Raw genomic sequence first — 15,748 nt, 5'->3', positions numbered from 1 at the left:
CAGAGGTTAAACTTTTGTCAGAATCACAGTTGGTCAGATGTAGTACTAGGATTTGAATCCAGGCAGCATGACTCCAGAGGTTATGACTTTTTTTTTTTTTTTGAGACGGAGTCTCCCTCTGTTGCCCAGGCTGGAGTGCAGTGGCGCGATCTCGGCTCGCTGCAACCTCCGCCTCCTAGATTAAAGTGATTCTCCTGCCTCAGACTCCTGAGTAGCTGGGATTACAGGCCTCCACCATGCCTGGTTAATTTTTGTATTTTTAGTAGAGACGGGCTTTCTGGTCTTGAACTCCTGACCTCAGGTGATCCACCTGCCTCAGCCTCCCAAAGTGCTGGGATTACAGGCATGAGCCACCATGCCCGGCCTGAGGTTATAACTCTTAACCATTGATTCATGCTGTCGATAACTTCCATGCATAGGTTTTATAGTTTTCAAAGTACTTTCAACTATGTTTTCTTATTTATTCCTCAAAAATGATGGTGAGGTAATTTTCAGGAGTCATGGAGGAAAATTAAGGAATCAAATGAGGCTGGAGACTCTGGAGTTGGAAAGATATTTATAACTGATTTTGAGAGAATTTTTAAAATGAAGTATACATTATTGTGATTTAGTATTTTAAAGAAACTTACTGTTCAACTACTTTTAAAAATATTTCCAATTTATTCCGTTGGGGGAGATCCGAGTTTTTCAACTGCTTTTTCATGTAATGTATTTCTGAAAGGTGATAGAATGGTCAAGCCCTCTCCTTAAGTATAAGAAATGTTCTGTGGACATTAACTGATTTTTAATGGATATAATTGAGAAAGATCATAATGAAGAAAATGTAACTATTTACATTTTGAAAAATCTCATTCTAAAATTCTATTCTTGTAGCAATGGCATCACAAACTATCCCTAGGATTTTAGCTCAATAATATTATAGATTCTTGATAAGTAAACACATATTGACTCCAGTCACAAAGGATTGCCCCTTCAGGTTGTTAATCAAATATTACATGTGACTAGGGGGGGACAGAGATGCATTATCTTCATTTTGTGGGCAAGGCGATAGATGAAGATGGAGGAAAAAAGATTGACAGTAACTAAGAGGCAAGCAGGAAGTTTAAAAACTGCTAAGACCATGTCATTTTTCCCAACAAACTTTTTTCTGATTAAGATATTTTAGACTCAGCAAATCAAAGGATGACAGAAGATGAGCGTGGTAGAGTTAGTGGAGCAACTCTGCCTTGCAGAACTCACAGGTGGGTGGATAAATACTCAAATGAGGTGATAGTTTCTCAACCAGTTTTTAATAGCTGTGCTAAAACAGAGAATTGCAGAGTTTCAGTTGCACGGCCTTATCACCTCCTGGAGGAAGTTATCAAATAATAAGACAGCATTACTGAGGAATCATAATGGAAAAATAGCCTTATGTCCCTACACGTATATCCTCTAAATCAGTGGTCCCCAACCTTTTTGGCACGGGGAACCGGTTTCGTGGAAGACAATCTTTCCATGGACCAGTGGAGGTGAGGGTGGTTTTGGAATGATTCAAACATAATACATTTATTGTGCACTTTATTTCTATTATTATTACATTATAGTATATAATAATTATACGGCTCACCATAATGAATCAGTGGGAGCTCTGAGCTTGTTTCCCTGCAGCTGGACAGTCCCATCTGGGGGTGATAGGAGACAGTGACAGATCATCAGGCATTAGATTCTCATAGGAGAGTGCAACCTAGATCCTTCACATGTACAGTTCACAATATGGCTTGTGCTCCTATGAGAATCTAATGACACTGCTAATCTGACAGGAGACAGAGTTCAGGTGGTAATGCGAGTGATGCCGAGCAGCTGTAAATACAGATGAAACTTCGCTTGCTCACTGGCCCCCTGCTTACCTCCTGCTGTGTGGCCTGGTTCCTAGCAGGCCATGGATTGGTACCAGTCTGTGGCCTGGGGATTGGGAACCCCTGATCGAAATATGCTTCTTAGTAACGTCAAAGAGTTCTGAAAAGATCTGTAAAAGCATTAAGAAGTTAAAAAAGAAAACTTTACCAAGCTCTCATATAGAAGCTGTTACTGGCCAAGAAAGAATAAAAGAGTAAAGTAAATTGTAATCAGAGTCACTGACGTAGTTGTTAACATGCTGTGAGAATACAGAAAAACAAAAACATTCTTTAAGAAAAGTAATCGTGGAGGACTTTAAAATTCTAATAAATTTAAGAAATACTTTACTGAATTCAACTGCAGGACTCCCTGAGATGATAAAATAACTTTGCTTTGTGTTTTGATATCTAAGAGCATTTTGGTTAGATTCCTCACAAATGGTCGCAATGAAGTCAACAGTTGAAGGAAATACAATGTTATCACGTCTTTCATGGCTTTATTGAAAAGCAAGATGAATTTGTCAGGTGATTAATCCTGTTGGAAAGACCATCTCAAATGTATAAAGGATGACTTCGACAAGAAGACTGATTTCCCAAGATTATGTGAAAAACAGCCATACAGTTTTGAAGTAATGCTTTGTGAGTTATTTAAAAATTACACCTGTACTACAGGTCTCTGAATAACAAAACAAATGTATACTTAAGATTTGATGGGCCGGGCGCGGTGGCTCATGCCTGTAATCCCAGCACTTTGGGAGGCTGAGGCGGGTAGATCACGAGGTCAGCAGATCAAGACCATCCTGGCTAACATGGTGAAACCCCGTCTCTACTAAAATTACAAAAAATTAGCCGGGCATGGTGGCGGGCGCCTGTAGTCCCAGCTACTCGGGAGACAGAGGCAGGAGAATGGTGTGAACCCGGGAGGCGGAGCTTGCAGTGAGCCAAGATGATGCCACTGCATTCCAGCCTGGGCAACAGAGTGAGACTCTCTCAAAAAAAAAAAAAAAAGATTTGATGCTCTTGAGGATCTTGATGCTGTAAAATTCAGAATGTCTTCAAGTGTATGGTCCAGAAATATAGTCTGGAGTTGGTAAGTGGTAAAGCCTTTGATAAACATGGCCAGTGACCTCTGATTACTCCCCAAAGCCAGCGTTTTCTTCTTGTGCGGTGCATAAGATTTATTTATTTTGAAAGCCCTCATACTAGTTTGGAATCAGTAGAACCTATGGTTAAGATGGCTGCATTGGAATTAGAGGTGGACCCATATCCTAACTCCACTACTTTGTAGCATTGTGAATTGGGCAAGTTCCTTTCATCTTTCTCAGCCTTAATCATTTGTGAAATGGGAACACTGTGTTCCTGAATACAGTAGGGGTTATATTTAGTGAATCATGCATGTAAGACACATAGTACTGGGTAGCTCAAGAAATAATTTTTGTTATTATTTTCTTCGATTTTAAATGACTCATATATATCAGCTTGTTTCAATTCAGGCAAACCAGAACACTCTGAAGAGAATATGCAAGAAATCCCTGAAGCAAAAAAGGGGGAAAAGCTAAAAAAAAAAAAAAAAAAAAAGGTTATAATCCAGAAAACTCATTTAATAAAATAGTATGTTGCAAAATTTGAATTCACCCAATTTTTTTTCTTCTAGTTAATAGTTTTGGAAATCAGTAATCTATGAACTAAACACTGAGAAGACATTTCCTATTTTGTTTTACAAGATGTAGTATGGTATATGAGGAGCTGTATAGGAAAACAGGAAGAACCTGCTTGCTTCTCTGTCATTTATTAGCTGAATGACGTTGATCAGACCGCTTTACTTTTCTGGGCCTTCCTTGCTACAGGCCTGCTTTAAGAATGTTTTTCTAACCTAAAGATTACACGAAAAAAAAAAACAGAACTGATCAACGAATTCAGTAAAGTTGTAGGATACAAAATCAACATACAGAAATCATTAGCATTTATATACACCAACAGGGAACAATCTGAGAAAGAAACCAAGAAAACAATCTCATTTACAATAGCTACAAAGAATGTAAAATACCTAGAAATCAGTTTAACCAAAGAAGTGAAGCATCTGTACAAGGAAAACTATTAAAAAAAACTATAAAAACAGATGAGAGAAATGGAAGAGGACACCAAAAATGGAAAAATACTCCATGCTTATGGACTGGAATAATTAACATTGTTAAAATAACACTTCCCAAAGCCATTTACTGACTCAATGCAATCTCTATCAAAATACCAATAATATTTTCACAAATATTGAAAAAAAATCCTAAAATTTATATGGAATCACAAAAGACCCTCAATAACCGAAACAATCCTGAGGAAAAAAGCACAAAGCTGGAGATATCATACTACTTGACTTCAAAGTTTACAACAAAGCTATAGTAACCGAATCAGGTACTGGCATAAAACAGACACATAGACCAATGGCACAGAACAAAGAACCCGGATATAAATCCATACCTTTACAGACAACTCATCTTGGACAAAAGTGCCAAGAACAATGGGGAAAGGACATTGTCTTCAATAAATGATGCTGGGAAAACTAGATATCCACATGCAGAACAATGTAACTAGACCCCTCTCACCATATATAAAATCAACTCAAAATGCATTAAATACTTAAATATCAAACTTGAAACTATGAAACTACTGGAAGAAAACATTTGGGAAACACTCCAGGTCATTGGTCTGGACAAGAACTTTTTGTATAAGACCACAAAACACAGGCAACCAACACAAGACTAGACACATGGGATTTATATCAAGCTAAAAAGCTTCTGCATAGCAAAGGAAACAACAAAATGAAGACACAGCTTACAGAATGGGAGAAAATACTTGCAAACTACCCATCTGATGAGGGATTAATAACCAGAATATAAAAGGAGCTCAAATAACTCAATAGCAAAAACCAATAATCTGTTTTAAAAATAGGCAAAAGATCTGAATAGACATTTCTCAAAAGAAGATCTGCAAATGGCAATCAGGTGTATGAAAAAATGCTCAACATCACTACTCAGGGAAAGGCAAATCAAAACTACAATGAGGTAACATCTCATCCAGTTAATATGACTTTTATCCAAAATGTAGGCAGTAATCCCGCCCCCAATGAGATAACATCTCATCCAGTTAATATGACTTTTATCCAAAATATAGGCAGTAATCCCCACCCCTGCCAAAAAAAAAAAAAAACCCAAATACAGACAACAGTGGATGCTGGTGAGGAGGCAGAGAAGGGTGAACCCTTGTACATCGTTGGTGGGAAAGTAAATTAGTATAAGCACTATGGAGAACAGTATGGATGTTTTTTTTTAAAAAACTAAAAATAGAACTGCCATGTAATCCAGCAATTCCACTAATACATATGTGTATGTATATATATATATGTGTATGTATATATACATGTGTATGTGTATATATGTATATATGTGTGTATATATATTAGTGGAAGTTTTCTCATAAGTTTTATGTAAGCTTTATTTACTTTTGGATATATATATATATCTCCAAAAGATATATATAGATATATATCAGATACATCAAAAAGATGTTTGCTATCTGTACTCCCATGTTTATTGCAGCACTATCCACAATAGCTAAGATACACAATCAATCTAAGTACCCATCAATGGATGGATAAATAAAATATGGTTTATATATATAACGGAATATTATTCCACCATAAAAAGAATGAAATCCTTTCATTTGCAGCAGCTGGGATGGAACTGTAGATCCTTATGTTAAGTGAAATAGCCAAACACAGAAAGACAAATGTTGCATGTTCTTCCTCATATGTGGGAGCTACGAAGGTGGATCGCATGAAGAGAGAGAGTAGATTGGTGAATACCAGAGGCCAGGAAGGGTAGGAGGGAGTGGAAGATGATGAGAGCTTGATTAATAGGTACAAATATATGGTTTGACAGAAGAAATAAGATGTACTGTTAGATGGATCAGTCGGGTGACTATAGTTTACAACGATCTATTGTACATCTTGAAATAGCTAGGAGAGAAAAATTTAAATCGTTCTATGTGAAAAGACAAATATTTAAGATTATGGCTACCCCAAGTATACTCATCTTTACAAATTATATCAATGTATTAAATGATCATATTGACCCTGAAACGATATTATACATAATAAAAAATAAAGTTTTCTTACAGATACAATTGAAGCTCCTTATAAAATTCCTTGCTGATTCCATTCTCCTTCCTACCTCCTCAGAGGGAACCACACTATATTTACTTCCTATAGCAGATGTTGTTGGTTGCCTAGACAATATTCATGCCTTTCTTTATAGAATCCCAATTTCCTTTAGCTATCTACTCTGCTTCTAGAGGACGTCCTACTTAAGAGAGGCAGGTGCCAGTCCCCAGTCCAGGCAGACTGATTGGTTTAAGCCAGTGATGGGGGTGTACCATTCCTCTCGCCAGAGTTTGGTTTAGGCATTGGCATGTGATACAGTTTTGACCAATGAGACATGAGGGAAAGTCTGCCAGGGACTTCTGGGAAAGATTTCCTCTTTCCTGAGGGAGGCACACAGAGGAAGAGAGTCCCTTTTTCCTTGGAGCTGTGGTGTGTTGAGATGTGATGCCTGGAATGTTTTAACTTCTGGGGTCATGAAGGGAGTCAGACTGTGGACAAAGGTGACACGTGGAGGATGGCAGAACAGAAGGAAGAGATGAATCTAGGTTCTTTGTTTCTACTGTTCGGCAACTGAGTTAACATTGGAAACTCTAGGTCTGTGTTCATTATGCATGACAATAAATTCCTACTTGTGATTCATGCCAATTTGAGCCACAGTTTTCTTTTACTTTTAGTTAAAAGCAGTCAGAATTATATATTTCTAGTCCAAGGAGTTATACTTTTACTGCATAGATGGTTTTATAATGATGTGTAATTATTTTGTGTTCTTTACACAAATGATCTTGTATCATACAAGTTGTTTTTTTAATTCAACATTTAATTTTTGCCAAGTTGATACAGTTTGAGCATTGTATAACTCATTGTACAAAAATATCACTATTCATGCACTTATAGATGGACATTTAGGTTAATTTTTTCCCTATTACAAATAGTTCTGCAATATCTATTCCATTAGACGATGCCATGTGTACATATATGAGAGCTTCTCTAGGGCTGCGCTATCCAGTATGATAGCCACTAGTCACATGTAGCTATTTAAGTTAAAATTAAAAGTTCAGGTTTTTTGGCCAGGTGTGGTAGCTCACGCTTGTTACTTCAGAACTTTGGGAGGGAAGGAAGACAGATCACTTCAGGTCAGGAGTTTGAGACCAGCCTGGCCAATATGGTAAAATTAGCTGGGAGTGGTGGTATGTGCCTGTAGTCCCAGCTACTTGGGAGGCTGAGGCACGAGAATCACTTGAACCTGGGAGGCAGAGGTTGCAGTGAGCTGAAATTGCACCACCGCACTCCAGTCTGGGTGACAGAATGAGACCCTGTCTCAAAAAAAAAAAAAAAAAAGTCACGTTTTTGGTTGCATTAGCCACATTTCAAGTGTTCAATAGCTACATGTGGCTAGTAGTTATTGTACTGGATGACACAGATACGGAAAGTTCCTGTCATTGTGGGAAGTTGTGTTGGATAGTGCTGCTCCAGGACAGGGTTTCTCAATATTTTTCATAGCATGACACCTGCAGAAAATGATAATATTTGTGCAGCTCACCGGGATAAATAGATAAGGCTGCTCAAGGTTGGAGGAGACTGGTTCAGGGACTCTGGCTGCCCTAAGACCTTCTCAGTTGCCCTAAGGACTGAGGGACTGCTCATGTCTCAGGTATCCCTGTAACTCACTTCCTGCCCATCAGCATGCCTTGGCTTTGCTTTAGGTGTATACCCAGAAGGGCTGTTGCTGGGTCATAGTGCATGCATGTTTCAGTTTTACCAGATATTACCGTCCTATTTTCCAAATTAGTTATAACAATTTATACTTACATCAGCAGTAAATGCATGTTCCTCTTTTCTTCTTCTTGGCAATACTTGATATTGGGAAATTTTTATATGTATGCCAATCTGATGGGTGTGAGTTAATATACCATTATTTTAATGTGCATTTCCCTTATTTTGGGTAAGGTTGAACGTTTTTTCATAAATGTAATTTCTTAGAATTTCCTGTGCATATCCTTAGTCTATTCCGTATTATCTTGTTTATTACTTTAATTCATTTGAAGAATTATTTTTTCGGATGCTCACCCATTTGCAACTTATATGAAATATCATGTATTTTGGCCCGTCGCTCATCTTTTAGCTTTGCTTATGATATATGTTGTGGCACCAAAGTTTTAAATTTTAACATTGTCAAGATTATCAAACTTTTTCTCTGTGGTTTGAGCTTTTGTGGCTATATTAAGAAATCCTTTCTTATCTCAATGTCAAAAAGATAGTCTCTTATTTTTCTTCTAACAGTTTTCAAGTTTTACTTTTCACATAGAGGAATGTAAACAGCTTTCATACTAAGAATCAAGTTTTAAATTCTTACAACTAGGCCGGGTACAGCGGCTCACACCCATAGTCCCAGCACTTTGGAGGCCGAGGCAGGTGGGCAGCTTGAGCTCAGGAGTCGAAACCAGCCTGGGCAACATAGTAAAACCCTGTCTCTACAAAAAAATACAATAATTAGCCGGGCGTGGTGGTGTGTGCCTGTGGTCCCAGCTACTGGGAAAGCTGAGGTGGGAGGATCAATGCTTGTGAAGTCGCCTGGGGGCTGAGATCGTGCCACTGCACTCCAGCCTGGGTGACAGAGACTCTGTCTCAAAACAAACAAAAAACCCTCCAACAACTTATTAAATGACAAAAGATTTAATTCTGTCTCTGTCTTCCAGAATCCCCTACTTTATATCTTTTTATAAATCTTTTTATAGTAAATCAATATATATTACCAAAATATATATTGCATAAATATGCTCCTTTAAAAAAAATGAAAATTGCTTTTTTTTTTTTTTCGAGGCAATCTAACGCTATTGCCCACGCTGGAGTGCGGTGGCACAATATTGACTCACTGCAACCTCTGCCTCCCGGGTTCAAGTGATTCTGGAACCTCAGCCTCCCCAGTAGCTGGGATTACAGGTATATGCCACCATTCCTGGCTAATTTTTGTATTTTTTGTAGAGATGGGGTTTCCCCATGTTGGCCAGGCTGGTCTTGAACTCCTGACCTCGGGTGATCTGCCCACCTGAGCCACTCAGAGTGCTGGGAGGTGTGAGCCACTGTGCCCAACCGAAAATTGATATTTTGAAGAGTCTAAAATTTCCAGTTTTGCATATCTACTAGAAATGCAGTGTGAGTATTTTATTGTCTTTTTCACTTTTTAATGTATTCCGGGGTGGTAAAATGTTTGTCACCTTGTATATTTGTATTCTATCGATTCTCTAATTTGAATTATCAAGAGCAAAGGTCACTGTCCTTTCCCTCCACATGTTGTTACCTGAGTTGTCTCTGTCTTCCAGAATCCCCTACTTTGAAACTAGTGCTGCCAATGGGACAAACATAAGCCAAGCAATTGAGATGCTTCTGGACCTGATAATGAAACGAATGGAGCGGTGTGTGGACAAGTCTTGGATTCCTGAAGGAGTGGTGCGATCAAATGGTCATGCCTCTATGGATCAGTTAAGTGAAGAAAAGGAGAAAGGGGCATGTGGCTGTTGAGAAGTCAAGTAAGCGACATAGTAGTTGAGGTGGCCCATGCCTGGGATCTTCTCTATGATTGATACATGGCACAGCGAGAGATTAATGGGCATTGTGTACAAATTGCTTCTCACTATCCCCATTAGACCTACCAATAAAGCATCTGGTTTTAAAATAAATTTGTTGTAGCTTTGAAATATTTCTTTAAGATTTAGCCTGAGAGTTAGGAGAAATATTTCAGAGCCAAAAGTGCCTTATAAAGCCTTAGCCTATTATAGTAAATCATTCAAGAATTTAGAATTTTGCAGTCACAGAAGAGTGTATTTATTATGTAGAATGAATGAGGGTACTGTCACCTGCCTCAATGTAGGTAGGCCCAGAGTCTTACATTTAAGATCTTACATGCAATTATAAAACTGCCACAGTCTTCAATCCAGATTTAAAGCCTCATGTCATAGGTGACATTCTAAAATCCCATTAAAGCCACTTGAGTGTTAAATAAGGATATACATGCACATCAGCTCAATGTCTTTGAGTATTAATTTTATGTAAGCATTCTATTTAACATGAATATAAGACGAATCATGGACATATCGATAGACCTTGGATAAACTGGATTGACCAATTGTATGTTCACGGTGACTTTTTTGTTGGTGGGAAAGGGATTGGGGTGGGGCAGGGTGGCTTAATGTATTATGAGCAACCAAAGTGGGACTTCTGGCTCCCTGCCATATTCCCATTGCTCTGAATGGTTGATTGAAGGGTCAGGGAACTAGATTTTATGGCTTTAGTTCACTGTGATTGTACATTTATACTTGGCCCATGTGCTGGCCACATCTGAACACAGCTGGTGCTTATGCCGAATTATTTGTGATGAGTAAATATTTAGTTTCTTTTTCTTCATATTTATAATGTTGATCTGGCATCCTCAGGCTGCAGCTTAATTAGCTTATAAATTACTCATCTCTGTCTTTACCAGCAGGCTGTGTATTGTTGATATTTGCGACTTGTTTTGCTTTTCCATTGGTGGAATTGAAGTAATTAGTTTTTAATTACATAAGATGCCTGTTTGCTATTTGGTGGAAGATAGAAGTTCATATTGAAGCAGTTATATTTGTACTGTAGTTCAATAAAAGAAAAATGAAGTATTCTGTAGCTATATTTTTCATAGAGCTCATGAGCATTTACTGTACTTGCTGGATCTTGCCAAGATCATATATTCTGCTGTATTGCCAAAGTGTCTTCATACCAAATTTAAGGTGGTTTTAATATATGTTTCATGGAAGTTGTTTATAAAATTCAAAGGTATTTCATTTAGGTGAAAAGTCTTATTTATTAAAGTGGTTTGAATAAAGTAGATCAAAACTTCCAGAGATCTTAATGGCTATTTAGGAAGAAATATCACTCACTATAATTTAAATAAAGAATAAAAATAAATTTTGTGGTGGCAAATGTTTGGTAGAACTGTAATTAGAAAAAAACAAGTGTATTTGGGTGATGGTTACACTAGAAGCCCAGACTTTACGACTACACAATATATTCATGTATCTAAACTGTACTTGTACCCCCTAAATTTATTTTTAAAAAAGGAAAAATATAAGTATAATGAAAAATGTTATTTTTTTTTCCACTGTCCTTCCACTGCTCCCATAACATACTTAGCCATGGGTGGTAAAATTTTGCATATTTCTATCCTTGAAATGAAGGCTTCTTTTAAATTCCAAAGAAGTCATTGAGGCCTGTGCATTTGAATTGTATATGCTAGTGAGGAAAAGATTTAGACATTTCAAGAGCAGGGTCGGCTGGGCGCCGTGGCTCATGCCTGTAATCCCAGCACTTTGGGAGGCCGAGGTGGGCGGATCACAAGGTCAGGAGATCGAGACCATCCTGTCTAACACAGTGATACCCCGTCTCTACTAAAAATAAAATAATAATTAAAAAATTAGCCAGGCGTGGTGGCGGGCGCCTGTAGTCCCAGCTACTCAGGAGGCTGAGGTAGGAGAATGGCGTGAACCCGGGAGGTGGAGGTTGCAGTGAGCTGAGATAGCGCCACTGCACTCCAGCCTGGGAGACAGAGCGAGACTCCATCTCAAAAAAAAAAAAAAAAAAAAAAGCAGGGTCATAATCACACAGCAGTGCCTTCTATAGTTGCCATAACACTTCAGTGGAGTACAACATAATTTTACAGCTACATATCAGGGCATATTTTATATGGTGTATTTGTGTTAGAATAACACATTAAATGTCTTTAAACGTAAGAATGTTTGCATGTTTCAGTTTTCAAGAACCAACCAAGTAATTAGCTATAGATTCCACTGGCCTTAAACATACAATTAAGTGTATACATGATATAGTGCACACAGAAGAGCCACCTTTAATTATTGAAATAACCTGTATTCTTTTTGGAAATCATTTTAGTTTGGTATTGAAGTACTATATTTTTTGTGCATCAATGTATTTTTCTATTTACAAGCCTATGTAAAAGTGAAGTGTATCTTCAGTGAACCATGTGCCAATTAAGCTATAATAAAGTGGTCTAGTCTGTCAAATTTGTGTGTGAATGTAACTTTATTTCTTATCACAAAGTTTCATACCAGAGGTTGTAATGCCAAAGGAAATGAAATTCAGGGATACACGTTCCATTAGGTGCTCACTGAGGGGCCAGCCAAGACAACATATTCTGGAAAAGTAATTTAAAATGTTATCAGGCTGGGCGCGGTGGCTCACACCTGTAATCCCAGTACTTTGGGAGGCAGAAGCGGGCAGATCACCTTAGGTCGGGAGTTCGAGACCAGCCTGACCAACATGGAGAAATTCCATCTCTACTAAAAATACAAAATTAGCTGGGCATGGTGGCGCATGACTGTAATCCTAGCTACTTGGGAGGCTGAGGCAGGAGAATCGCTTGAACCCAGGAGGCAGAGGTTGTGGCGAGCTGAGATCTTGCCACTGCATTCCAGCCTAGGTGACGAAGCAAGACTTTGTCTCAAAAAAAAAAAAAAAAAAATTCTGAGAAATAAATTCTGATCTTTTGAAGTTGATGTCAAGATGACTAACAATCTATTTAAGATGTGTTTCACTTGGTATTTTTATAAATTGGAAATCTCTATGGTGGTATTTCCAGGTCTTCTGTTATTGGTAATATAGGTGTTTATATAACTAATAAGCTCTTCCATTATAAAATACTTAGATAATGCTGGATAAAGTATGAACATATTTTTTTAAATGTACTGTTGATTTCTCAAAAAAAAATATGGGCAATACCCTAAGACCACCTTCTTCCCCTTGAAAACAGACAACAGAGGGGACTTACAACAACCTGATGCTGAATGTGGTTTGCTTTTGGTTTGGTTTTGCCAGTATCAGTAATCAGGATGCTTTGTTATAATGGCTACAAAGAATTAATAAAGAAAACCTTGGGCCTATTGAGAATAGGGTGCTGAAACTGCAGCCCTCTGTCCCCAAACACACAGAAATCCAGGACCTGGTCTGTTTTTTTTTTCTTCTTCTTCTTCTTTTTGAGATGGAGTCTTGCTCTGTCACCCAGGCTGGAGTTCAGTGGTATGATCTCGGCTCACTGCAACCTCCGCCTCCCGGGTTCAAGCAATTCTCTGCCTCAGCCTCCCGAGTAGCTGGGATTACAGGCACCCACCACCCATACCCGGCTAATTTTTGTATTTTTAATAGAGATGGGGTTTCACCATCTTGTCCAGGCTGCTCTTGAACTCCTGAGCTTCGGCCTCCCAAAGTGCTGGGATTACAGGCGTGAGCCACCATGCCTGGCCGACCTCGTCTATGTCTTTAATCTCTTGTGAAAATTTACAATCACAAGTCTGCTTGAACACAGGTTGAGGGTTAAAGTATATAATACCTAATTTTTCTGGGTATGTTAAATCAAGAAATTAACAAAAATTAACATTTTAAAGAAGTGATTTGTTCTGGATTACTTGGTGGAAGCACAGCAAAAATGTTTGCAGATGGAACATTTCTGCACAGGCTAAAATACACCCTACTATGGATGAGATTACAATGAAAAATTACAATCTATTTCTTCTTTATCCTTACCTCCAATCATTAGCAAGGGCCAGCAGAGCAAACAGCCAGCAGGATTTGGCATTTAAGAACCTCAAATAATATTCTTATCAGAAGGAGACCATAAAGTCAAAGTGTTTAAGATAATCACAAACATGAAAGGAACTAAAAAATCCAGAAAAGAAGACAATATTAAAGATACCAGACTGGTTTGAATTAAAAAAAAAAAACCCAAAAACTTCCAACAATGAAAAATATAGCCATTGATATTCAAAACTTAATGGTAGAGGTTAAATGACAGGTTGGACAGAGTTGAAGAGAAAATTCTAGAAGGCTGGTCAGAGGAAATTACCCACAATTCAGCAAACAGAGATAAGGAGAAAGTCCTGGAGGGGTTAAAAGACATAGAGGGAAGAAAAAACACTCCAACTTATATCTAGTTGGAATTCCAGAAAGAGAAATTAGAGAAACTGAAGGAAGAGGCACTATATGAAAACATACTAGCTGAGAATTTTCCAGTAATAATAAAAGACACATACCCTTAGATCTAGGAATCATAAACCCTAAGAAGGAAAAATGAGAAGGAATCATATTTCCAAGATTTCAGTTCAATCTCGTATTCCATTAAAATAGGTGTAAAGAAAAGAACAGTTCTAAGGCTGGCTACACACCCATTCAATCTAAAGTGAAGCACTGAGTATGTTCATAGACTGAAGGGAACAAAGTCTCAGATGAAGCCTTAAGGTATGGAATTCAGAACACAGATAAAGGATGTGGCCTCTGACATCAAAGGTAAGCGGGTAGACCTGGGTGTTCATGTGTATGGGAAGGGTGTAACATTTCTTGGTGAAGTAGCAGGAACAAACTGAGAGTTGGGAAGGAATTGTGTAAAGGTTGCAAAGACTGGTAAGCCTCTTCCGTAATTGTTGAGGAGGATAGGAGAGGAAGAATAAAGAAATGTAAAATAATTTTCAGTCTCTTGGTTGACAATAAAGTATTGGGCAGATGCTTATTACTAAAATTTCTGGTATGTGCCTTTGTTATTTAACATTACTCTGGAATTACTGGTTGAATAACTAGACAAGAAAAAGTATCCAATAAAAGGAAAAATGTGTGTATTTGAAGATTATAACTATACAAACTGATTCTAGAGTTAAAATGAAAAGATAAATGTTGAAGAATAGCCAGATAAATAATGAATAAGGAGGACAAGGAAGGAGGGGTGATATGGTTTGGCTGTGTCCTCACCCAAATCTCATCTTGAATTATAGCTCCCATAATTCCTATGTGTTGTGGGAGGGACCCGGTGGGAGATAATTGAATCATGGGGCCAGTTTCCCCTACATTCTTCTTGCGATAGTGCATAAGTTTCACGAGATCTGATTATTTTAAAGGGGTTTCCCCTTTCATTTGGTTTTCATTCTCTTTGCCTGCTGCCATCCATGTAAGATGTGACTTGCTCCTCCTTGCCTTCTGCTGTGATTGTGAGGCGTCCCCAGCCATGTGGAACTGTGAGTCCATTAAACCTCTTTCCTGTATAAATTGCCCAGTCTAGGGTATGTCTTTATCAGCAGCATGAAAACTAATAGAAAGGGAGAGGAGGTAAACCCAGTTATTTAAAAAATTACAATAATTTAAATATTTGGGCACTGGCACATTAACAAGTAAAAGGATGGAACAGAGTGCAGAAATGGAGCTATAGATGTGACATTTTGAGTGAGTGAGGGAAAGGATGCTTTATCAACATATAGCACTGAGGGAAAGACACTGGAGTCCTATGTCATTTATACTTAAATTCCAGACAAGTTTAAAATTCAAATGCAAAAAAATGAAACTACAAAACGTAAGATAAAACATTTTGAAAAACAATTTTGGAGAAGTGCAGTTTAAAGGAAAGTACCAAATCCAAAATCATAAAAATCTGGATACATCTGAATATAGAAACAACATATTTCTGCATGGAAAAAACCATGAGCAAAGCTTAAAATATTGATAGGGAAATAATTTCTAAATGCATTTCAGCAAAGGACTAACCTTAACGTGTAAAGCGCTGTTGAAAATCAACAATAGAAAACTGTGTAGGACCTGAACAGGCAATTCACAGAAAAAAGTTGAAAACCATTGTGAAAGATTCTTAACATCATTTGTCATTAAATTCAAGTTGAAATAAGAAGATAAATTTTCATCT

At 37.8% G+C, this 15,748-nt stretch overlaps 1 protein-coding gene across 4 annotated transcripts in view; it reads left to right on the top strand.

The window, feature by feature from the left end:
* The window catches only part of RAB27A (RAB27A, member RAS oncogene family), an 89,194-nt gene extending 77,117 nt beyond the window's left edge, over nucleotides 1-12,077 (top strand). For all 4 annotated transcript variants that reach the window (XM_025389554.1, XM_025389556.1, XM_025389555.1 and 1 more), the window contains one exon: nucleotides 9,351-12,077. In XM_025389554.1, coding sequence (XP_025245339.1) covers nucleotides 9,351-9,549 — 199 coding nt within the window. In that variant the 3' untranslated portion in view covers nucleotides 9,550-12,077. The remainder of the gene's footprint in view (nucleotides 1-9,350) is intronic.
* The last annotated feature ends 3,671 nt before the right edge of the window (nucleotides 12,078-15,748 follow it).

Source organism: Theropithecus gelada, chromosome 7a (assembly GCF_003255815.1).
Source record: "Theropithecus gelada isolate Dixy chromosome 7a, Tgel_1.0, whole genome shotgun sequence".
NCBI lineage: Eukaryota > Metazoa > Chordata > Mammalia > Primates > Cercopithecidae > Theropithecus > Theropithecus gelada.
The sequence above is the reverse complement of the archived record's forward strand: the minus strand, read 5'-3'. Positions and strand labels throughout refer to the sequence as shown.